Source organism: Eleutherodactylus coqui, chromosome 7 (assembly GCF_035609145.1).
Source record: "Eleutherodactylus coqui strain aEleCoq1 chromosome 7, aEleCoq1.hap1, whole genome shotgun sequence".
In the NCBI taxonomy this organism is placed as follows: Eukaryota; Metazoa; Chordata; class Amphibia; order Anura; family Eleutherodactylidae; genus Eleutherodactylus; species Eleutherodactylus coqui.
The window spans coordinates 217,987,863-218,013,163 of record NC_089843.1 but is presented as its reverse complement, the minus strand read 5'-3'; the positions used below and the strand labels follow the sequence as shown (position 1 = coordinate 218,013,163).

The 25,301-nt window shown below is 46.3% G+C and overlaps 1 protein-coding gene across 1 annotated transcript; it reads left to right on the top strand.

Annotated features, from left to right (window-relative positions):
• The first annotated feature begins 938 nt into the window (after positions 1-938).
• On the top strand, positions 939-25,007 carry LOC136573595 (chymotrypsin-like elastase family member 2A). Its single transcript, XM_066574867.1, has 10 exons — positions 939-1,092; positions 1,163-1,205; positions 1,432-1,487; positions 2,899-2,946; positions 9,808-9,867; positions 10,837-10,887; positions 12,875-13,043; positions 22,102-22,361; positions 22,460-22,602; positions 24,791-25,007. Exons 1-10 carry the CDS (start codon positions 939-941, stop codon positions 24,950-24,952), a joined length of 1,146 nt encoding a protein of 381 aa, XP_066430964.1. The 3' UTR covers positions 24,953-25,007.
• The last annotated feature ends 294 nt before the right edge of the window (positions 25,008-25,301 follow it).

Genomic DNA, 25,301 nt, shown 5'->3' with positions numbered 1-25,301 from the left:
GTCATCTTTTCTATTATCAACTGTATATATTTATGCAGATATATGTTAAAAATAAAGAAAAAAAAGACAAACCTTATTAACCTCTGAACCTAAACAACTCAACTGAATGAAGGTGGAAAACTGCTAATGTATAATCGTGTGCGTTCCTTGTCTCATCCTTCGTTAAATTAGGCATGTATTAATTCAGGTTTCAGGGTTTTGATATCTCCTGGAGAGAAATTCTCCTATACTACATTTCCACTTCTTGAGGCATCTTCTCTTTTTGCCTTTAGATCATCAACTTTTTGATTTTAGCCTTTTTGAAAATTAAACTTCACACCTTATTTTTACTTTCAGAAATCCCCGCCGGCCTGGCGCAGAGCCTTCTTTTCAACAGTAAGTAAAATCTTGCATTTTTAACCTTATGTTAATAAAAGAAACTGGTGAAATGATTTCATTGGAGGCGATATATAGTAACATAGTAGTATGGTAACTCCCACACTGACTAAAATAATTCTGACGTAGGAGGAATAGCCGCAAAAATAAAGCACAGACTGTTAGGTTGGATGTATGTATGAGATCATTTCCAGCCATAAGTTGTTAAACTGCCACTTACCACCCCCAATTTACTTACTAAGGTTAGCTTTATGCTTACATAAAAGGTTATAACAATTTCCAAGTTGGGGGAATATTGCCTTTGAACCTACAGCTCCAGCATTGCAAAGCAGCAGTGCTAACAACTGAGCCACCACAGTTGCCTGTTCTGCTCTGGAGGAGAGGAACAACAACAACAACAAGAATAAACACAAAGCATACATAAAAGCAACATCTAGATGTTGCCCTGATTTGAACCTACAACTCCAGCACTGTTACCAGCTGAGCCACCACACCTCCAATTCTGCTGTGGACAAGAAAAACAACAAGAATAAACACAAAGAGAACATAAAAAACTCATGCAGATGTTGCCCTTCGTCAGATTTGAACCTCCAACTCCGGCTCTGCAAGGCAAAAGTGCTAACAACTGTGCTTTCAGGAGAACTAAACTGAAACAGAAGATTAAAACACCATCCAAATGTTGTCATTGGAAGGATTTGAACCTAGAACTCCAGCAAGGCAACATTACTAATGACTGAGCCACCATATTTGTTGTTGCTTCTCCTTCTTCTTCCTTCTCCTCTTCCAGTGGAGCAGAAGAATAAAAATAATGTGAAGAAGAAGCAGAATGAGTAGAAGGAAAAGAAGTATAAGAAGGAAAAGGAAGAAGGAGATCAAGATGATCTTCTACCTCTCGTTCTTCTCCTTTTTTCTCCTTCTCTGGAGAAGAAGAATCAGGGGGAGGAAGAAGGAAGAAGCTTGGTGGCTCTGCGGTTATGGATTCACAGCTGATTATGGACAATATCTGCAAGAAGTTTGTATTTTCTCTTTGTGTTCATTATTATCATTCTCCTCTAGAGAAGGGAGAAGAAAGAAGAAGAAGAAGAATGCTGGCTCAGTTGTTAGCACTGATGGTTTGTAGTGCTGGAGGTTTAGATTCAAATCTGACCAAGAGCAACGTCTGGATGTTACTTTTTATGTTCTCTTTTGTGTTTTATTCTTGCTCTTCTCATCCTGTGAAGCTGAAAGAAGAACTCTGGTGGCTCAGTTGTTAAAGGGGTTGTCCCGCGCCGAAACGGGTTTGTTTTTTTTTTTTCAATAGCCCCCCCGTTCGGCGCGAGACAAACCCGATGCAGGGGTTAAAAAAGAAAACGGGATAGTGCTAACCTGAATCCCCGCGCTCCGGTGACTTCTTACTTACCTGGTGAAGATGGCCGCCGGGATCTTCACCCTCGGTGGACCGCAGGGCTTCTGTGCGGTCCATTGCTGATTCCAGCCTCCTGATTGGCTGGAATCGGCACGTGACGGGGCGGAGCTACAAGGAGCCGCTCTCCGGCACGAGCGGCCCCATTCAGAAAAGAAGAAGACAGGACTGCGCAAGCTCGTCTAATCCGGCGATTAGACGCTGAAAATTAGACGGCACCATGGAGACGGGGACGCTAGCAACGGAACAGGTAAGTGAATAACTTCTAATAACTTCTGTATGGCTCATATTTAATGCACGATGTATATTACAAAGTGCATTAATATGGCCATACAGAAGTGTATAACCCCACTTTGTTTCGCGGGACAACCCCTTTAACACTGCTGCTTTGAGGTGTGGGAGTTGTAGGTTCAAATCTGACCAAAAGGCAACATCTGGATTGAGCTTGTTATTGCCTACACAGATGTTATCCTTGATGGGGTTTGAACTTTGGTCAAGACAAGTGCAATCAATTTAGTCACACACACATCAAAAGGACTGATCCAGCGCTACATCCTCAATACTAGTGCCCTATATTGAAATAACAATAGTGTACTTGAATAGGAAGGCATGGGTGTGCTATACGATGATATGGTGCATGGGCTCCTAAACATGGATTACATTTTGTGTTGTGGCCCCTGTAAGAGATAAAGAATAAAACCCAATTGCAATGTTGAAGAGTAGCATGTGAGAAGCGGAAAGCTACTTACTATGTCTCCCTATGTGCCGTGGGACTGCTATGACTGAAGTAAGGAAATGTAAATTCTGGTAATGCAGCCTATGCGAAAGCCATCCTGTTACGATAGGAGATTCAGGTACTGATCCATGTTGGGCCTCCTTTGAGTACACTAAAACTTTTACAGGGTCCACAACACAAGATTGAAATCCATGTTCCGGAGCCACCATGGGCCCACGCACCATACCATTGTGTAGCACACCTATACCTTCCTATAGAAGTGCGCTATTGTTATTTCAATATAGAACACCAGTATTGAGATATAGTGCTGGACCAGACTTTTTGACTACTCTCTGTAGGAGAATTCCAATGTAATAATATTTTCTCCATCTGCTCTTATTTTCAGCTATAAACTATACAACCAGTATTCCGACCAATGAAGGAGACACAACAGGTGAGTATTGATTGCATATAGGTTGGCACACACAGGCACATCATATTATAGAGCAGGGGGAGCTGAGCAGATTGATATATAGTTTTATGGGGAAAGAGTTAGTAGAACTTGTATTTTATTCATTAAAACCTCTGATCATTCTGAGCTGAACAGTCCAATGGGCGGAGCTACACACAGAGCTGTCAATCACTTATGGGACCGCCCATTGGACTAGTACTCTCTTTCCATATATCAGTATGCCCAGTGACTGGCTGCAGTGGTCACACATGTAATCACCACTGCAGCCATGTGAACAAAGCCCCACAGAGAGGTCTGGGGTGGCGGCGCTGGAACAGCGGGGAACTGAATAGGTAAATATAGCTTCTTTGTTATTGGGGGTGGGGTGGGGGGGGTAGGCTCTACTATTGGGTTAGGCTAAAGTCTGGCATGAACTAGAGTCACGCTTCAGCATAAAGAAGACAGTCCAGTTTCACATGTACATAAGCACATTTACGCGTGCATTTGCGCGGCATATTTGCACAACAGCTAACGCGTATTTGCACACGCAAGTGCATGTTTTACTGTACTTTTTGCGCATGCAAAAAAAAACAAAAAACGCTAGCATGCTCTCATTCATTGAAATGGGCAGTTAAGTGAATTAGTACAATATGTGCTATTTTTGCGCACGCAAATTTATCATGCGCAAAACACTGCCCAAATATGGTCATGTGACACAGGCCTTAGTGAAACAACAACATCACATAGTTAGTGGATGAATAATCAATTCGTTAGAATTAATAATACTGCGCTAGGCAGGACACGCAATTATTTTAACCTTTTTTTTTTGTTGGCGGGGGAATTTACAGCTTTTAATGATGTGAAATAAAGAGAAAAGCTTTAAAAACACCAAAGTGAGGTTTTATCTATAGGCATTACAGATGAGCGAGCACCAAAATGCTCGGGTGCTCGTTACTCGGGACGAAATTATCGCGATGCTCGAGGGTTCGTTTCGAGTAACGAACCCCATTGAAGTCAATGGGCGACTCGAGCATTTTTGTATTTCGCCGATGATCGCTAAGGTTTTCATGTGTGAAAATCTGGGCAATTCAAGAAAGTGATGGGAACGACACAGCAACGGATAGGGCAGGCGAGGGGCTACATGTTGGGCTGCATCTCAAGTTCACAGGTCCCACTATTAAGCCACAATAGCGGCAAGAGTGCCCCCCCCCCCTCCCGCACTGTCAGCGTAAAGATCGTTCTCCTCTGCCATAGCTGTAACAGCTGTGGCAAAGAAGAACGATGTTTGCCCATTGAATTCAATGGAGCCGGCAATACAGCAGGTTCCACTGAAAGCAATGGGCTGCCGGCGAGCGCGGGATGAATTGTCGGGAAGGGCTTAAATATAGAAGCCCTTCCCTGCAATTCATCCAGAAATGTGTAAAAATAAAAAAAATATACCGTATATACCGGCGTATAAGACGACCCCCCAACTGTCACCTTATACGCCGGGAATACAGCGGAGCAAAGAATAAAAATCATTACTCACCTCCCCCGGCGTTCTGCGGCGCTGCTGCAGGCTGTCGCTCCCTCCTGGTCCCTGGCAGAGCATTGCTTTCTGGACGCAGGGCTTGAAATCCCCGCCTCCAGAAAACACACGTGCCTTCAGCCAATCACAGCCAATGACAATGATGTCATTGAATGGCTGTGATTGGCTGACGGCGTGTGTTAGCTAATCACAGTAGCTTTCTGGAGGCGGGGATTTCAAGCCCTGCGTCTAGAAAGCAATGCTCTGCCGGGGACCAGGAGGGAGCGACATCCTGCAGCAGCGCCGCAGAACGCCGGGGGAAGTGAGTAATGATTTTTATTTTTTGCTCCGCTGTATTCCCGGCATATAAGGTGACAGTTGGGGGGTTGTCTTATACGCCCCGTCGCCTTATACGCCGGTATATACTTACCTTGTCCCGGCAGACGGAGTTCAGCGCGGCCGGCCTACAGTGGGTGTGAAGGGGGTGTGAGTCAGACCTGCCCCCTGATTGGCTCAGCGCTGAGTCTGACTCACACCCCCTTCACACCCACTGCCGGCCGCTGCGGCTGAACTCCGTCGGCCGGGACAAGGTAAGTATATATATATTTTTTTTTACTTTAACACATTTCTAGATGAATTGCAGGGAAGGGCTTATATATTTAAGCCCTTCCCGACAATTCATCCTGCGATCGCCGGCAGCCCATTGCTTTCAGTGGAACCTGCTGTATTGCCGGCTCCATTGAATTCAATGGGCAAACATCGTTCTTCTCTGTCACAGCTGTTACAGCTGTGGCAGAGAAGAATGATTTGTCTACTATATGTTCTCAATGGGGTCGGCGCTGCTGCCGCGGCCCCATTGAGCGCATATAGAGAAGAGAACAGGAATCGCAGATAGGTGTGATCTGCGATTTCTATGGCCTAAGAAGGACCGTTGGGGTTCTTGAAGCCTAAAATACTCCTAACACTCTCCCTATAGCAGCTCCACCAAGACAGCACTTTCCCTCCTCTATGTCAGAACAAATCTGAGGCGAGCCGCGGGAGGGGCCTATTTTTATACTCGAGTGACACCTGATCTCGCCAGCCACTCACTGCAGGGGGGTGGTATAGGGCTTGAACGTCGCAGGGGGAAGTTGTAATGCCTTCCCTGTCTTTCTATTGTCCAGAAAAGCGTGCTAACGTCTCAGAGATGAAAGTAAAAGTAACTCGAACATCGCGTGGTACTCGTCACGAGTAACAAGCATCTCGAACACACTAATACTCGAACGAGTACGTTCGCTCATCTCTAATAGGCATTTAAAAATATTGGTAATTATTTGTTTTTGACATGTTACTATTGTTTTTGCATATACAGTATAAGGAAAGTTTTGCTTTTGCTATACTGCCATCCTGTGTCCATCAGTGGAACTGCAGGGTAGGAACACTAAACAGCAGTAATGTACTTAAAGGGGTTCTGACATGAAAAAAAAAAATTTGTACTCACCTGGCCTGGCCTGGCCCGATCGCCAGGCATGTCCCCTCCAGCCGGCATCTTCTTCTGTGCCTTTAAAGCAGAGCAGGAGCGGTCAAAAAGACCGCTTCCTGCTCTGGTCCGTCCGTCAGGCACTTCCGAGGTCAACGGACGGACCGCCACAGCAAGCACGTCACAAGCAGTGCTTGCTGTGGGCGGCCCGTCCGTCCTGGTTGAACTCCGGAGTGCTGAGCATGCGCAGTGGAGACGCAGCCCGTCCTGACTCCTGTCAGAGGGCACCTCTCCACTGCGCATGCGCGCGATCCCGGAGCGGCGCGGCTGCTGGAGGAAGAAGACTGCCTGCCGGGAGGCATACTAGCACTTTCTGCTTAGGTTAAGCAGCGCTGCTGATTAGAGCCACCTGATTGGCCCTTCGGCACCACGTGACTGCACAGCGTGCACCAATCAGGTGGCTCTAGTCAGGCTGCTTAACCTAAGCAGAAAGTGCTAATATGCTGCCGGGAGATGACCCCCCGATGTCAACAACAACAGATGAACAGGTAAGTATAAGATTTTTATGCTTTAGCAGCCATTAACCCATGGGTTCCCTGGGTCCATTAGGCAGACCAGGGAACAATGGCTGCTAAAGCATAAAAAAATTATTCATGTCAGAACCCCTTTAACTGTTTACCAAGCATCTGGATGTACTAGTACCCACAATAGACAAGTGGCAGTGCATGCACAGTCACTCTGCATTGGAATGAATGATACATCTGCTGGACACATCATAAAAGTCTCTTTGGGATAATAACTTTAATAGAAGACCTCCTGCAGACGGGCGGAAATTCCACGGCGGGATTCCCCGCATAATTTCCACCCGTACACGCCTGCATAGGATTGCAGTACAATACGCAATCCTATGCAGACAGATGCGGTTTGTCTGCGCGAAATCACACGCAGAAAACAAATCGTGGCATGCTCTAATTCTGTACATAGAGGGGTGTAAGCGGCACTCAATGGAACTTTTTCAAGAAATCCTTAGGTAGTCTTCACATGGTAAAGAATCCAAACGTGATCTTTATTGTTAAAAGAACTCCATGCATTTGGTGGAACTTGCAACGTTTCGTCCTTCACAGAGGACTTCTTCAAGCATAAAAGCAGTGAGACATAGACCCATACATATATGCAAACATACCCTGTTTCCCTGAAAATAAGACATAGCATGATTTTCCAAAATTTTTGAGGATGCAAAATGATTTTTCAGGCTATTTGAGGAGGCTTTAAATATAAGCCCTACTCCAAAATTAAGCCCTGCTAACAGTTAATTAAAAAAGTCAATTTAAATAGTGTCCAGGCAGCTATACATGTAAAAAAGTTAAACCTTTTTGAACAAAAATTAATATAAGACACTGTCTTATTTTCGGGGAAACACGGTACTAACAACCACACCAATCATATTCGGACTGGCTAACACACCCCAGACTTACCCACATGGTATTGGTCCAAAAGAGGAGACAACAGGTGTAGAAAATCATAAAGGAGGGTGATTGCATAATTATCCTCAGAGTATCCCTAGCCTGTGCCATGATCACCGGCCGTAGCCAAAAGTGACATATAGTCACTTCCGCCCTTCTCTCAAAACTGCATTAGGGACTAGCATAGGCAGTGTGGGCAGTATGGGCAGGATGACACTATATCCGGCTCACAACTAACGCTACAAGGCGTTTCAGAAGTAGCCCGTGACCGGAAGTGACGCGCTGCATCCGGCTCATAGCTATCGCTACAGAGCGATTCGGATGCAGTCCACAGCCGGAAGTGACGCCTGATCACTTTCACTCATACTTTTGACTCCTGGTCACTTCCGCCCGTCCTTATACGTCATAATGTAGGTCAGCGCCAGTGATATGACGCTTTCTTTCGGCCCACCCATACATAGGAGCGGCACTTTAGGTGGATTGTATCCAGATATCCCGCCCCACTCTGGTACCACGCAAACCAGAAGCGATCGCGCAGCACATCCATGTCCAGGCCAGACGTAATACATTACAGCATTCAGCCACAGCCAAATGCAGTATATGGCAACTAGAAAAAGTGCAGATGCCTCTGTGGGCCGAAAGAAAGCGTCACATCACTGGCGCTGACCTACATTATGACGTATAAGGACGGGCGGAAGTGATCAGGCGTCACTTCCGGCTGCGGACTGCATCCGAATCGCTCTGTAGCTCCGCACAGAAACGTCACTCCCCGTCCGCTGGCTCCGCTCTGCACATGCACCGGCTGCACGGCAGCCCGCACATGAAAGACCCGGAGCTGCGGGAGCGGGTGAGTTCCGCGCTGCTCTCTGCAGGCGCTCGGGTCGGGTCCCGCTGCGAGAATTCTTGCAGCTGGATCCGACCCGGCCGTCTGCAGGCGGTCTAAAGGCAGCGCTGTAGTTCCATGCAGCGCTTTTTTTTCAGTAAAATACCGGGCAGCTGGGCAGAAACCAAACAGACACCATTATCTAGTTCCGATCAGCGCTTTTCGGTTGTGTCATAAGACGGATCTGTTCGGCCAGGGGATTCGCCATTCCTTCTTCCTAAACGGAATCCCCGCTGCAGATGTGAAAGCAGCCAAATCTCTTCTGCAAATTAAGAAAACTGCAGCCAAAGACCAGATGTGGTAGCTCAGTTGTAGGCTATCCAAGGGCAACATGTGGATGGAGCTTTTCACAGTCCATGCACATGTCATCCTTAATGGGATTTGAACCTGGGACCCTTGCACTGCAAGGCAAGAGTGCTAACAACTAACACACATGAGGAATTGTGAAAACAGCTGCATGCAATACACAGAGAATGCAAACCGATAGATTTCAATGGGTTTGCTCACGTGCGCACATTTCGGCCGCGCAAAGAAAAATATAACATATTTGCGCATCAAAGGTCCCCATAGATGTCAATGGGAAGGGGGGTGTAAATGTGCACAATACGCTAGGAGATGCGTGAAACGCTGCGTAATTGTGCAGCAAAAAGAACACATCTGGAACTCACTAAACAAATTAGCCATTTCAATCACCGTGCGCAAAAAAGCATGCCCTGCGGGGAAAGAAAGTGCAATAAAATACGCCGACGTGCGCACAAAAAACAATCATAGTGCAAAAAAGTTGCGCTTATGTTAGGCTGGCCAAAGAAAAAGAAGACCAGCGAAAAGCCATAGACCAAGCAGAGAAAAGCAGGAGGAATCCACATAAAACCAAATGTCACTATTGTCATATCAGGAGAGGTAACTAGACCACATTGGGGGAAATAAAGGGGATAAAATAAAACCTACTAGAGAAGTCAGCTGTGTGGGGGGGCTCTGCAAAAGAGGGGGGGAAATGATGAAGAATTAACCCTCTCCAATCCACTGTCTGACGTCTGAAGACATTATGATTTAAGGCTGTACAGCTCCGATGTTGGAAGACGTCCGTCGGGGTTCTCTTACTGTATATTGCCAGCCTCCCTGCTGTCGGAGCCTATCCAATGTGTCACCTCATGCAGTACTGGCTTTAGCCAGCAGATGGCGCCGTTGTATAATAGCAGAAAAAGAGTAAGCCCCATGGGAAAACCAAAATACAAATTGGATTGGAAAGGGTTAAGGGCTCATGTCGATGACTGTGATTTTATGGTGTATCACGCGTGTGATACACAGTGAATAGAGTCAGTGGACTGTCATTGATCGGTGCACACCGGCGTGTGGACACTGCGTATCGATATGCAAGAGAAATGAATTGCAGCTGCTCTATTTGGTTTTGTAACGCAGCGCTCCTATATATTATGATATGCTACAATATTCTGACCACTGCAGGATATCCAGCAGGTGTGAACATATCGCATGAGGGTCCGCACATAGAAAGCGTTAGATCTGACAGTGTTTTCATCTTTCACTTTCACAGTTGTCTACACCCCAACTAGCAGAAGTACAACTGGGAAGACCGATGCAGAAGAAGGCGCAGGTCTGTATGAAGCAAACTCCGTAAGAGAATAACATACAGCTTCACCAGCCTATGTAACAGGAATATGTAACAGTCTTACATGAAGGCTGCGAGGACGACCACAGGGTTCCAGGACAGGATGGCAAGTCCTACATGGTCATGGAATTAACCCTTTCCAATCCACTGTCTGATGTCTAAAGACATTATGATTTAAGGCTGTACAGCTCCGATGTTGGAAGACGTCCGTCGTGGTTTTCTTACTGTATATTGCCAGCCTCTCTGCTGTCGGAGCCTATCCAATGTGTCACCTCATGCAGTACTGGCTTTAGCCAGCAGATAGCGCCGTTGTATAACAGCAGAAAAAGAGTAAGCCCCCTAGGAAAAACCAGGATACAAATTGGATTGGAAAGGGTTAACTGTGTAGAAACAAAGAACACGTCTTTAATAGAGATGAGCGAGCACCCAAATGCTCGAGTCCGCGTTATTCGAGTCGAGCTTTTCGTAAAATTCGAGAGCTCTACTCGAGTAATGAACCCCATTGACTACAATGGGAGACTCGAGCATTTTCGTATGTGGGACGCCGGGTGCCGAGCTTTTTTTTTTGTCTTGGTTCGTGTGTTTTTCTCTCTCACTCTGTCTCACCCCCTCATGTATTCCGTCTGAGAGGTGGTCAACAAGGTCTACACAAGTGGAAAAAGAGGTCACCACATACAAGTAGCCCTTTTTAAAAGCCAAGGGGACACTTTTAGGGCCTTAGGTGGCAAAACCGGTCATCTAATCACTTCACAATTCTAATCATTTGCTAATCTGCCTGAGATGTAACTGCATGCCGAGTTTTGCAGCAAAATGACAACTTTTTCTAGGGCCCGGATTTTTTTTTACAAAGAGTATTATCCTACTAATAGCAATCAGTTTATACACAGTGATTATATTACAGATTTAGTCCAGGGGTTTACAGAATAAACATTTTCTCACTTATTTCCATTTCAGCTCTTGGTAATTCTAACGCTACAACTCAGCCAAATTCTGGAAATAAATCAGGTGTGTATTATAGTGGACTGCCACTAACCCTTCAGATAGGGCCATATGTACTGTGGTGACACACGAGTGGTTCCCCTTTGCCTTTCTTTTCCAAGTTTATTATTACTTGCTCCGTACTTAAGCTCCACTTACACGCAACGATTATTGTTTAAAATTTGTGCAAACAATGTCTTTGAGCGATAATCGTTGCGTGTAAATGCTACCTACCATCATTTGTTTTTCTACCGAACGATGATTTTTAGTTCAGCATAAAAACCATCATTTGGCTGGCTAGCTGATAGCAGGGATTGCATGCTGTGATTCTACACGGCAGCGCTGATAACATTGTTTTCAGCTGCAGTCCCCTGGGACTTAGGCTTTATTCACACGAGCATATATCGGCTGCGCTTTCATGGCCGGCCTATATATGCTGCTCCTTTGATGCATTGGTTTACAATGCATCAGTTCAGATGGGCGTATTCCCGCGGCATAAAAATGGCTAGCCGACAAATATAGTACATATGGTGCGCATTCCGGTCGGGCGGGTTTACGCCAGCCAGAAAAGATAGTTCCGGAACTATCTTTCGGCTGGAATACGGCGGCAGCTCCCATAGACTCCTATGGAAGCTAATGGGAGCTGCTGGAGAAGGGAGGTGGGAGGGAGTTTAGCAGTGTGTTTGCTAAACTCCCACCCCCTTCCCTCCTTCTCTCCAACCCGTCCCATTGCTGGCAGCCAACAAGGAGCGGAGAGGGGTGGGAGCTTAAGCACACTAGCTCCCTGCCCATCCCGCCTCCTCCCCTTGCCAAGATTGGCAAGGGGGCAGAGAGGGGGAGGCAGTTTAGCAGTATCCCGGGTTCGGCGTATACTCGCCGGGCCATCTGGCGCACAAACGGGAGATGCTGATGTGACTTGTTCACGGCTGCATCTCGTTCACTTGATTTTTGGTTGCGCTGTGGCCGTGACACAGCGACCGAAAATTGCCTACGCTCGTGTGAACGAGCCCTTACACTGATTGTAAAGTGTATTAACCCCTCACGGACCAAGATGTTCTGGTACTAAAGAACCAGACGTTTTTTAGGGATTTTACCCATGTGGTGATTTTACTGCACAATTTTTTTTTCTTACTCTACCAAAATTATTTTTAACGTGTTTTTTTTATGACATATTGGACTATTTTTTAATATCTTTTTTCACTGACTTTTTCCTCGTTTTATTGGGGGTGAAAACCTTTTTTTTTTTTTTTTTAAATCACCGTTTCTTATTTGTAAAGTTTGTATATTTACACTAAAGTAAAATATAAGAATGGGTTCCTTATTTTGTTTTGGTTGTCTTGCTATATAATTTGTATTGTTTTGGTTGTTAGGAGAAGCATCCATAGAAGCCTCAGTTTGGCCAGCTGTACACAGGCGAGGCGGCATCCCGCGGTGAAGCTGCGCCGCGGGAGCCGCTGCCGAATCTCCGCCGGTCAGCTCTATCTAATAGATAGGCTGACCGCGGAGAATCAGGGCAATTCGCAGCATTCCGCTCGTGGACAGGTGCCGGCGTCGGCCTTACAGGGAAAACATCCCCCTGCAGTGACAGCAGTCACTAATAGAGCTGATCTGGGTCTACATGGACCCTGCTGCTCTGCTGTGATAGGGGGAACCTGGCAGCAGTCACGTGATTGCCGAGTCAAATAACAGAAGTAACACTTCTGCTTTCTCACTGCACTACATACATAGCCTTCATTGAAGCCTGTAAATTAGAAGGCAGAAGCTGTTAAAAAACGCTTCTACCTTCTCCTCTGGGTCCTTAGCTGTGTCTAATAGCCAGCGGCTTGACCTGCTCTTGCTTGATTGCAGGAGCTTTAATCCTGTGCCATATCAGACTGGTTTAAAGCCCAGGACCAAGCACTGTATAGTTACAGCGCTTGGTCCTTAAGGGGTTAAGAGTTCTCTTTTGCTCTTCTTTGTGAAATTACATGTAGTTTGCACATAATTTTTTTTTGCTCTTTTAATATTTCAACAGCTTGTGGTGTGGGAGGTCCATCAGCATTAAGCAGAATAGTAGGAGGAACATCAGCGGCATTGGGATCGTGGCCCTGGCAGGCCAGTTTATGCTTCGACGGGTATCATAGATGTGGAGCCACGCTCATTAGCAATTCCTGGCTTGTGACCGCCGCTCACTGTTTTTCTTTGTAAGTTAAGCATTAATCACATACACAGAACATACTGTCAATCATTATTTAACTACATACATGATTTAACTACTTAGTGTGACGCCTGGTATAATGAACTATTAGAAATCTGCCCCTTGTGGCCTGGATAGTCACTGCAAGTCACATATAAGGTTCACAATTTCGTGCTACGTATTCGAGAGGAGGTGCTGCCAACCAGTAAATGTCAGATAGATCAGGCTGCGCAGTTAAAAGAAGTTAAAAAGGTAAAAACTGGCACAAGGCGCAACTCTTCAAGAATTATGATGGAATATTAACCCCTTAATGACACGGCCTATTTTGGCGTTGAGGACCAAGCGATTTTTGGTATTTTTCCATCTCCATTTTTTCAAAAGCCATAACTTTTTTATTTTTCCGTCGCTGCGGCTGTATAAGGGCTTGTTTTTTGCGTGGTGAACTGTAGATTTTTTTGGTACCATTTTTGGGTACATAGACTACATTGTAAAACTTTTATTATTTTTTTTATGATCGTAGGAAGAGAAAACGCATCAATTCTGCCAGAGATTTTTAGTCTTTTTTTTAAAAAGCGTTAATTATGCAGCATAAATGATGCAACACATTTTTTTCTGCGGGCTGGTACAGTTACGACGATACCAAAATTATTATTTTTTTTTGTTTTTTTTCACTTTTCCACAATAAAACCCCTTTTTTTGGAAATTCTTATTTTTTTCTAAACTCATTGCATTCAAAGTGCTATAACCTTTTTATTTTTCCATGTACGGAACTCTGTGAGGGCTTATTTTTTGCGAGACGAGCTGTAGTTTTTATTGGTACCATTTTGGGGTACATCTGGTTTTTTTTATCACTTTTATTGCGCTTTATGGGAGGCAAAATGCTAAAAATTAGCATTTTGCCTCAGTTTTTTAGCATTTTTTTTTTTTACGCTTTTTGCCGTGCAGGATAAAAAGCATGTTCAATGTATTGTACGCGTCATTACGGACGCGTTGATACCAAATATGTGGGTTTTTTAATTTTTTACATTTTTTTTTTGCTAATATGAGAAAAAGCATAAAAAAGGGTTTTTTGACATTTTTTTTACATTTTTATTTTTTGAACTTTATTTTTCTCTTTTTTTTACAACACTTGTGTCCCTCTGAGGGACTTTTACTGTTACACTTCAGATCGCTGCGATAATGCATGACAGGGCTTCTTCCCTGCCATGCATTATCGCTTACTATAGCGATCATAGGCTATGGCAGTACAGGACGCCGGCGAGAGCCGGCCAGAGACACAGAGGGAGCGCGCTCCCTCTGTGAACCCTTTCCCTGCCGCGATCTACTTAGATCGCCGCAGGAAAGGGGTTAACAGCGGGGGGGGGGCGCATCTCCGATGCCCCCCGCTGTTGCAGCGGGACGCCGGCTGTGACTGACAGCCGGCTCCCGCTGCGGGATAGCGCGAAATCATATGTGATCCCGCGCTATCCCCAGGATGTAAGTTTACGTCCTGTTGCGGGAAGTACCCCGCTCCCTGGACGTAAATTTACGTCCTGCAGCGGGTAGGGGTTAACAAACATGGGCAAATAAATCAATTTATTTGATAAGAGATAAAAAAACAGTGAAAAAAATCAGTTTCGAAACCAAAGGCTCTTCCTCAGTTTAGCCGGGGTAATATATATTTCCAAAATACACACAGGTTACAAGAGAATATAGAATAATGGATAAAGGCTAATAGGTGAGTTTGGAACAGGAGAAAAATAAAAGCAAAAGAAAATTCATATACCAAAAAAAGGGGGGCTTAAATATAAGTATATCATTGGCGTAAATGTAAAAATCACGCAATTCATAAAGACATATAAAAAGGCAATGTAAATAAATAGGACATCAAAATCTAATAAAATTATCATATAAAACCGGGTATTGGAAAGTGGATATGGAAAATAAAATAATTCATAAGAGGCAGAAAGCTCATGGTAGCCGGAAATAAAAACAATTGTATAAAAGGCGACAGGTGCATCAGTATGTTTAACGGGCAGGTAATACAAAAGAATGGGGAATATAAAATATATGGGTCATCTAGAAGATTGGAGGCAACAACAAATAGTGGACCTGCGCTCCTAGAAGGAGATGTATGTGGATGTATAGATAAACCCAATGGACTCACCTGGTGCGGAGCCTGTCAGCGACAGGAGTCCACACCTCAGGTCCAGGTGAAATATGTATCCTCTTGAATTAATCCTGTTAGGATGGAACGAGCCAGGAGAGCAGCAGAAGGAGCCAATCTGCGAACAAACAGCCTTGGTTGTTGTTGTTTATTCGATCAGTCACTTCCAACTCTTCGTGACCTCGTGGACCAGCCCACGCCAGAGCTTCCTGTTGGCCGTCACAACCTCCAACTCGACCAAGGTCCATCCCGTCACCTGAAGAATATGATCCATCCATCTTGCCCTTGGTCCGCCCCTCTTCTTTTTGCCTTCCACTTTCCCCAACATCAGCATCTTCTCCAAGGTGTCCTGTCTTCTCATTATGTGGCCAAATTACTTTAGTTGTGCCTTTAATATCCTTCCCTCCAGTGAGCAGTGTGGTTTTTTTTCCTGGAGTCCGGATTGGTTTGATCTTCTTGCGGTCCAAGGCACTCTCAGCATTTTCCTCCAACACCACAGTTCAAAAGTGTCTATTTCCTTCGCTCAGCCTTCCTTATGGTTCAGCTCTCACATCCATAGGTTACTATGGGGAATACCATTGCTTTAACTATGTGGACCTTCGTTGTCAGTGTGATGTCTCTGCTCTTAAAGGGGTTGTCCAGCCGCCCAAACTGATTTTTTTTCCCCATGAATGCCCTGTGAAGTAAAATCATCACACACTACAGCTTTACCCATAAAAAACGATATTTTCCTCACCTTTTTATTTCTTTTCTTCCCTTTGTAAAGTTTGCCTGAAGAATTTTTCAAAGATGGCGCCGCTGGGTAGTTCCCATGATGCACTGCTGCCTCTCTCTCCCCAGCGTGCGCGCTCCCGATGATGCCGGTCACATGACTGGAGGACCGGCGTCATAATGGAGATGCACGCTTCACTGCTTTGAATGGAGCCGGCAGCCGGCCGGCTCCATTCAAAGCAATGAGAGGGCAGTGCGATCTCCTGCTACTGCTGTGACAGCTGTTAGCAGGAGATTCTTTCATCTCCCCGGCATGTCCCCTCATCACTGGACACTGTGACAACAGTGTCACATCATTGTCACATCATTGTCCCAGTGTCCAGTGATGAGAGGACATGAAGGAATCTCCTGCTACAGCTGTCACAGCAGGAGATCGTGATCTCTAGTAACACTTTCAATAGTAGAGGATCGCGATCCTCTGCTATTGAAAGTGAAAGTAGCACCAAGCATGACACACACACACATGCCCACCCCCCTCACAGTGCCCCCTCCACACTGCCCCCCATCCACAGTGTCCCCCTCCACAGTGTCCCCCTCCAGTGCCCCCCCACACTCCCCCCTTCACAGTGCCCACACACAATGCACCCCCAAAGTGCCCACATACAGTGCACCCCCCCCACAATGACCACCCCACAGTGCCCACACACAATGCAACCCCCCCACAATGACCTCCCCACAGTGCCGCCACACAGTGCACCCCCCACAATGACCACACCCACAGTGCCCCCACAGTACACCCACTCAGTGCCCCCACCACACACATGCCCCTCATCAGTGTCACCCCCCACAGTGCACCCCCCCACAATGCCCCCACCACAGTTCCCCGCTCCCCACTCTTTCCCCGGCGACAAGTCTATGTGACAGCACCACCACCTCCGCAAGAAGTCTATGTGACAGCACACCCACCCCTGCAAGAAGTCTATGTGACAGCACCCAACAGTGACAAGTCTATGTGACAGCACACCCACCCCTGCAAGAAGTCTATGTGACAGCACTCAACAGCGACAAGTCTATGTGACAGCACCACCACCTCCGCAAGAAGTCTATATGACAGCACCCAACAGCAACAACTCTATGTGACAGCACCACCACCTCCACAAGAAGTCTATGTGACAGCAACTAACAGCGACAAGTCTATGTGACAGCACCCCCACCTCCGCAAGAAGTCTGTGACAGCACCCAACAGCAACAACTCGATGTGACAGCACCACCACCTTCGCAAGAAGTCTATGTGACAGCACCCAACAGCGACAAGTCTATGTGACAGCACCCCCACTGCCGCAAGAAGTCTATGTGGCAGCACCCCACCCCGCAAGAGGTCTATGTGACAGCACACCCACCCCGCAGGAAGTCTATGTGACAGCACACTCCACAGCGACAAGTCTATGTCACAGCACCCCCACCACCGCAAGAAGTCTGTGACAGCAGCCCCACCTCCCCAAGAAGTCTATGTGACAGCACCCCCACCCCACAAGAAGTCTATGTGACAGCAACCCCACCTCCGCAAGAAGTCTATGTGACAGCACCCCCACCCCACAAAAAGTCTGTGACAGCACACCCACCCCACAAGAAGTCTATGTGACAGCACCCCCACCTCCACAAGAAATCTAGGTGACAGCACCCCCACCCCACAAGAAATATGTGACAGCACACCCACCCCTGCAGGAAGTCTATGTGACAGCACACTCCACAGCGACATGTCTATGTGACAGCACCCCCACCTCCGCAAGAAGTCTATATGACAGCACCCCAACCTCCACAAAAAGTCTATGTGACAGCACCCCCCACCTCCCCAACAAGTCTATGTGACGGCACCCCCACCCCCGCAAGAAGTCTATGTAATAGCACTCCCACCCCACAAGAAGTCTATGTGACAGCACACCCACCCCACAAGAAGTCTATGTGACAGCACCCCCACCCCACAAGAAGTCTATGTGACAGCACCCCCACCTTCGCAAGAAGTCTATGTGACAGCACCCCCACCTCCCCAAGAAGTCTATGTGACAGCACCCCCACCCCACAAGAAGTCTCTGTGACAGCACACCCACCCCACAAGAAGTCTGTGACAGCACACCCACCCCCCAAGAAGTCTATGTGACAGCACCCCCACCCCACAAGAAGTCTATGTGACAGCACCCCCACCCCACAAGAAGTCTATGTGACAGCACCCCCACCCCACAAGAAGTCTATGAGACAGCACATCCACCCCACAAGAAGTCTATGTGACAGCACCCCCACCTCCCAAGAAGTCTATGTGACTGCACCCCCACCCCACAAGAAGTCTATGTGACAGCCCCCCCACCTCCGCAAGAAGTCTATGTTACAGCACCCCCACCCCACAAGAAGTCTCTGTGACAGCACACCCACCCTACAAAAAGTCTGTGATAGCACACCCACCCCACAAGAAGTCTATGTGACAGCACCCCCACCCCACAAGAAGTCTATGTGACAGCACCCCCACCTCTGCAAGAAGTCTATGTGACAGCACCTCCACCCCACAAGAAGTCTATGTGACAGCACACCCACCCCACAAGAAGTCTATGTGACAGCACCCCTCCCGCAGCATCTGACAGCCCGGCCACCTCCAGCAGCACACCCCCCCCCCTGCGGCATCTGACAGCCCGGCCACCTCCATCACCCCCCAACCCACCCACGGCATCTGACAGCAAAGCCACCACCCACCAACCCCCACCGCCGCCCCCCCCCCGACAGCCCAGCCTTACCTTAGACAGATGAAGATCCAGCAGCCGCGCATCCCCTGCACATGCGCAGTAAAGAGAAGAAGCAAGAAGCGCGTCCCCGACGTCCCGTCAAGACCTGGAGCCGGCCCAACAAGAAGAACAGAAGACTTGTTGTAACCATGGACAATGGAGGAGCAATACAGGGGGCACCCCTAAAGGTAAGTCAATAACTTCTGTTTGCCTAATTTACCATACACAATGTATATTACAAAGTGCATGGTAATGGGCAAACAGAAGTAATGAGATTTATCCTTTATGGCCGGACAACCCCTTTAACTATTTTATTGAGATTGGTCATTGCTCTCCTCCCAAAAAGTAGACGTCTTCTGATTTCCTGGCTGCAGTCCACGTCTGCAATAATCTTTGCGCCCAGAAATATGAAGTCTGTCACTGCCACCATGTTTTCTCCCTCTATTTGCCAGTTGTCAATCCATCTGGTGCCATAATCTTGTTTTTTTTTAATGTTTAACTGCCACCCAGCTTTTGCACTCTGGTTACCTTGGTTATAAGTCTGCTCAGTTCCTCCTTGCTTTCAAGCATCAAAGTTGTCATTATACAGATTCCTCAGGAGACATACAAGGCGACTTGGTATCCCCATACCACCAAGAACTTGCCACAATTTATTATGATCCACACAGTCAAAGGCTCTAGAATAATCAATCTATTTATGATGAAAACTTCCCTGGCTGCCTCCATTATCCAGCAGATATTGGCAATTTGGTCTCTAGTTCCTCTGCCTTTTCTGAACCCGGCTTGTACATCTGGCAACTCTCGCTCCATGAATTGCTGAAGTCTAGCTTGCAGGATCTTGAGCATTACTTTACTGGCATATGAGATAAGGGCCACTGAGTGATAGAGCATTCTTTAGTGTTTCCCTTTTTTTGGGGATGGGGATATAAGTTGATTTTTTCCCATCTGATGGCCATTCTTGTGTTTTCCATATTTGCTGGCATATGGCATGCATTATCTTGACAGCATCATCTTTCAAGATTTTAAGCAGTTCAACTGGGATACCGTCACCTCCTGCTGCCTTGTTATTAGCAATGCTTCTTAAGGCCCATTTAACCTCACTCCTCAGGATGTCTAGTTCTAATTCACTCACCACACCGTCATAGCTATCCTCAATATGATTATCCTTCCTATACAGATCTTCCGTATATTCTCGCCACCTTCTCTTGATCTCTTCCTCTTCTGTTAGATCCTTTCCATCTTTGTTTTTGATCATGCCTATTTTTGCCTGAAATGTACCCCCAATGTTTCTAATTTCCTGGAAGAGGTCTTTTGTCCTTCCTATTCTATTGTCTTCTTCCACTTCCATGCATTGCAGAAGGAGCCAATCTGCAGACAAAGAGCCTTACACAGGATCACTTCAGTGGACCCAAGAGAAAAGTCCTTGTGCTACCTAGTATCAGGAGAGATAATTATTGAAGGAACTTACTTCACTGGGGGTGGGGGGTGGATGAACTCCAACTCCCCCCAAGATCCAGGTCTGCAGGAGATAGCAATAGGCAGGTAGATGGAACCAATCTTCGTCCAAGCTTTTTTTAATAGTGCATGTATAAAAAATATAAGTACAGGCAACACGTTTCAGGGTACTCTGGACTCCTTTCTAAAGCCCAGTGAAGTAAGTTCCTTCAATAATTATCTGTCTTGATACTAGGTAGCTCAAGGACTTTTCTCTTGGGTCCACTCAAGTGGCCCTGTAAATATTTTTGTTATAGCATATCAATGTAATGAGATAGGTGGCTCATAATAGAATTCATAGCGGATATAACTGGTCAACCTGAAGGATTAAAAGGGTTCTTGTTGATTTTGGGAAGGTGGTAAAAAAAATGGATAAACGTGGGTTTTCAATGAAAAAATAGTCGTTTTCTTTTTTGGTAAGGATTCTGACTGCAAAAGCATCATACATGAGAGACCTAAGTTCTCCTGGGTGGACATAGTGAGGTCATGAGAAAATGGAATGTAGTATTCGGTATCTGATAACATTTGCATTGCCTCACCAATGTAAGTAGCTTGGGTACGTCTCCAAAGAAGTCATGTCACATGACCATGGCAGCCAATCATGGTATGTGATTGTGATGTCCACAGAGCCGTGCCATGATTAGCTTCCATTACCATATGAATTCTCAATGGACAAGATGTCACTACCGAGAGGCCCGGCAAAGCCTTTTGAGGTCTTGTAAGTACATTTAAAAGATGTTTTCTTTCCTACGTCTAGCAGAGTAACAGGGTTTTGCTACATTCACACAGATGTCAGAAAGACCCATAAATTATGAACACATACGGGGCCACCAATGATAGGTGCTGTCCATTGTAGTTCTGGTTCAAATCTGACCAAGGACAACATCTGCATGGAGCTTGTATGTTCTTCCTGTGTTTAATGGGAAATAAAATTCAGGATTTATTCTTTAACCCCTTAAGGACCAAGCACAGTAAATTTACGACACTTGGACCTGGGCTTTAATCCCGGCCGATAGTAAAAAAATATGGCGCAGGTGTAAAGATTCTGCAATGTAGTAGAAGCAGGTTGGGTTATTGGCTGTGGATCCAGAGGAGAAGGCAGAAGTGGTTTTTAACAGCTTCTGCCTTCTCTCTTGCAGGCTACACAGTGCTCAATGAGTGCTATGTAGTGAGGAGAGGAAGCGGAAGTGTTACTTCCATTATTCGACTTGGTGATCACGTGACCGCTGGGTGCCTCCTGTCACAGTAGAGCTGCAGAGTCCTAGGAAATGCAAATCAGCTCTGTTAGTGACTACTGTCACTACAGGGGGTTGTTTTTCTCTGTAACTGGGAAAAGAGAGGTCAATGTAAATGACTTCCAGAGTTCTTATATGATGTCATGGGGGACATGGATGTTAAAAAAGTTTAAAAAATAAAAATAATTAAGATTTCTTCCATTTTTTTAATTGGGGATTATCTGTAATTCCAGCTTTTAAAATACTGTTTATCCATTTTTAGGCTGCATTCACATGAACGTATATCGGCTTGGTTTTCACAACGAGCAGATATACGTTGTCCTCATCTGCAGGGGGGGAGGATGGAAGAGCCAGGAGCAGGAACTGAGCTTCTGCCCCTCTCGGCCTACTCTCCGCCCCTCTGCACTATTTGCAATAAAATGAGCCGTTAAGGGGGCGGGGCTAAGTAACGAGAATTAGCCCCACCCCCATCCCACCTCTCCCCATTGCAAATAGTACAGAGGAGCGGAGAGTAGGCCGAGAGGGGCGGAAGCTCAGTTCTTGCTCCTGGCTCTTCCATCCTCCCACCTCCTGCAGATGAGGACGACGTATATCGGCTTGGCGTGAAAACCGAGCCGATATACGTTCGTGTGAATGCAGCCTTAGTGAAAGAGGGGAAGACTTATGATGAAAAATGTGATAATAAACTATATCATTATGGGTCCACAGGAGCAGAGACGTAAATTCTTGGACGGTCGTCTTAGGAACTGTTTCTTTAAGTTTTGGATCTGGGTTGAAACTTCAAAATATCATCATCCATGAGAATTACTCCAATGGACAATTCCAGAATGATATTGCACTTCTGCGGTTATCAAGCCCAGTAAGCTTCACGCCGTACATCCAATCAGTATGTTTACCGGACGCACTGGATGTCTTACCTGACAACTCCTCATGTTATGTAACGGGATGGGGCGCAAGAACAGATGGAGGTTCGGAAAACACCTTTCACTCAAAATGAGAAGCAATTCAAATATGAGAGAAAATGACGTATTATGAAAATGATGATATTTTGTTTTCTTCTTTAAAGGGAGTTTATCGTCTGTTCTACAACAGGCTGAATTAAAAATCATTCCGCCAACGTTATGCAGCAGTTCCCACGTGTATGGCTATCATATAAAGCCTTCAATGATATGTGCTGGTTACATAGACGGAAAAACTGATTCATGCCAGGTATGTTTATCATAACCATGAAGCACGGGTGCCTCCACCATGAGGCATGAAATCACTGACGTAACTATAGGGGGTGCAGGGGATGCGGTTGCACCCGGGCCCAGGAGCCTTAGTGGACCCATAAGTCCTCTCTTCTCCATATAGGGAGCCCAGTACTATGAATAAAGCATTATAGTTGGGGGCCCTCTTACTGGTTTGCATTGGGGCCGAAGAACTTTACGTTATGGCTCTGCATTAAGAGAAGTTGGGGGCTACAAGATAAACTTTTGCACCCGGCCCATGAGCCTTTAGCTACGCCTCTGGATGAAATCAATGGTTTTGTTTCATCACAGTTATCTGTTTAAGCCCTTGGCGGATTTTGATGCGGAGTTGATGTGGAATCCATGCAGATTTAATAGGCAATCCGTGCCGTACTTTGTATGGCGCAGATTTTCGCATGTGCAGATTTCAAGTCTTGCATGGAAAAAAAAAAAGTGACATGTAACTACTTGACACGGATTCTGTGCAGCATCCACATCGGGTAATCCTCATGCAGATTAGCGTCACCTGTCAGTTCAAATCTGCAGAAGGAATCTGAGGTTCGTCCTCGTATTTCTGCCGTGGATTCTGCAGTGTATCAGTGTCTGATTTTTCTCGCACATATTTTTTCACATATGAACACGCCATTGGGGCTCATGCATACAGCAGAACTGCATGCACAGATCCAGTGTGACAGGGCATGTAATGCCGTACAGGCTCTGCAACAAAAAGAAATATTAGGGCTCCTTTACATGGATGAATGCAAAATTCCGCGTGCCTCAGCACAACGCATTGGCACTATGCACACCGTATTTTACTGTACTTTTTGCGCCTGCGGGGCATGTCCATTTGCACGCGGCAGACATACACCCCCCAATTTAAATGCCTATTTTGTCTAATGAGTTCCAGATGTGTTCTCTTCCCAGTGAAATTGTGCGTTCATTAGTGCATGCTCTCATAGACTTCTATGGGGACCCTTGGTGTGTAAATGTGCACAAAAAGTAGAGCATTCTGCTTTTTTTTTTTTTTTTGCACGTGCAAATGCATACAAGCCCTTTGAAATCAATGGGTTCTATTCTCTGTGTATTGCGCCTATAAATTTTGCACGCACTAAAAATGCGTCCTTGTACAGGAGCCCTTAGGCTGGGTTCACACAGGGCGGATTTGCCACGGGTATTTCCGCGCGGCAAATCCGCCTGCGGCCGCTAATCCCTGGATTATCCAACCATGTGGACGAGATTTCTCAGAAATCTCGTCCACACGGGGCCGCCAATCCGACCGAAACCGTGGCTGTGGCGCGGCTTTGCCGACCGCAGCATGTCCATTCTTTTTTCTTTCCGATGCGGTCGTGCTCTCCTTTATGGGAGCGCCAGCCGCAGCGGAAGAGCGAGCGGCCGGGCCGCTTTAAAGCCATCGCGGGTTTTTCCGCGGCACTTCTCCCGGCAGAAATCTCGTGATTTTTGCTGCAGCCAAACCGTGAGATTTCTGGCGGGAATCCGCCCTGTGTAAACCCAGCCTAAAAGGGGATTTCTCATGGCAACGTCTATGCCCTATTAGATTATATGTAGAGTTGAGCGAACGTACCCTTCCGAACTTGATGCTCGTTCGAGTATTAGCATACTCGAGCGAGCATCACGCCGTGTTTGCCCGCCCCAGTTTTGGCTCCTCCCCGCTGCGCACATCAACGGTAGTTTGTGGCGAGAGAGAGAGAGAACACACACACAAAAAAAGCTCGGCAACCGGCGGGTCCAATACAAAAATGCTCGAGTCTCCCATTGAAGTCAATGGGGTTCGTTACTAGAGTAGAGCTCTCGAATTTTACGAAAAGCTCAATTCGAATAACGCGGACCCGAGCATTTGGGTGCTCGCTCTAATTATATGAGCCAAAATGGAAAGCCCCCTCTGAGAGCTGCTCTTGTGCTGGCCACCATTGTATTACATAACATCTGAATTAACCCTGTAGGGCAAATGCCTATCCGACCGCGACTTCCTATGGCGAAATGAGCTGTTTCTATGGGTGACAGGAGCAGGACCCACAGCTCTTCATAGTGGCACCTGCGTTTTCCTGGATGAGACAGACCCTTTCAAAAGGCCTCTTAGTCATTTATTACAAGCCCAATCCAATGCATAGGTCTAATAATACTAAAATCTGTTCTTCCATTCATTGCAGGGCGACTCCGGAGGACCTTTGGTGGCACTACAGTCTAACAACAGGTGGTCTCTCCTAGGAATTGTTAGTTTTGGCTATGGATGTGCTTTACCTATGAAGCCTGGTGTGTACTCCAAGGTCACATATTTCCGGAGCTGGATAACACAGAGGTCTGGTGTGTAACTCCTCCAATAATGTGTCGTACTGTGAACATCCGTCGGGTATCAAGCTACTGATATTGCAAGATTTTTTGTTCCATACTGAGAAGTAGAGATCCAAAATGTCAGATATGTTTAAAGGGAACCTGTCACCAGGTCTGAGCACCCTAAACTAAGTTATAGTGTTCATGCGGCAGGTTCCTTGGAGTTCTGAGAGGTATTCCTTATACTTACCCAACTCCCCAATTCAGCGCTGTCATCCCCGATAGTTAGCCGGACCGCTGTGCGCATGCACTCCCATTGATTGCTCCCAGACTCCAGGGAACCCGCCATATAACTTAGTTTATGGTACTCATACCTGGTGAAAGGTTCCC

Excerpts from the sequence above, each read along its gene's own strand:
- LOC136573595 (XM_066574867.1), top strand. The coding sequence starts at position 939 with ATGTTGCCCTTCGTCAGATTTGAACCTCCAACTCCGGCTCTGCAAGGC. Across the intron at positions 13,044-22,101 it reads GCCGCTCACTGTTTTTCTTT|GAGCAGAGACGTAAATTCTT; the intron begins GTAAGTTAAGCA and ends ATGGGTCCACAG. Across the intron at positions 22,603-24,790 it reads GAAAAACTGATTCATGCCAG|GGCGACTCCGGAGGACCTTT; the intron begins GTATGTTTATCA and ends CATTCATTGCAG.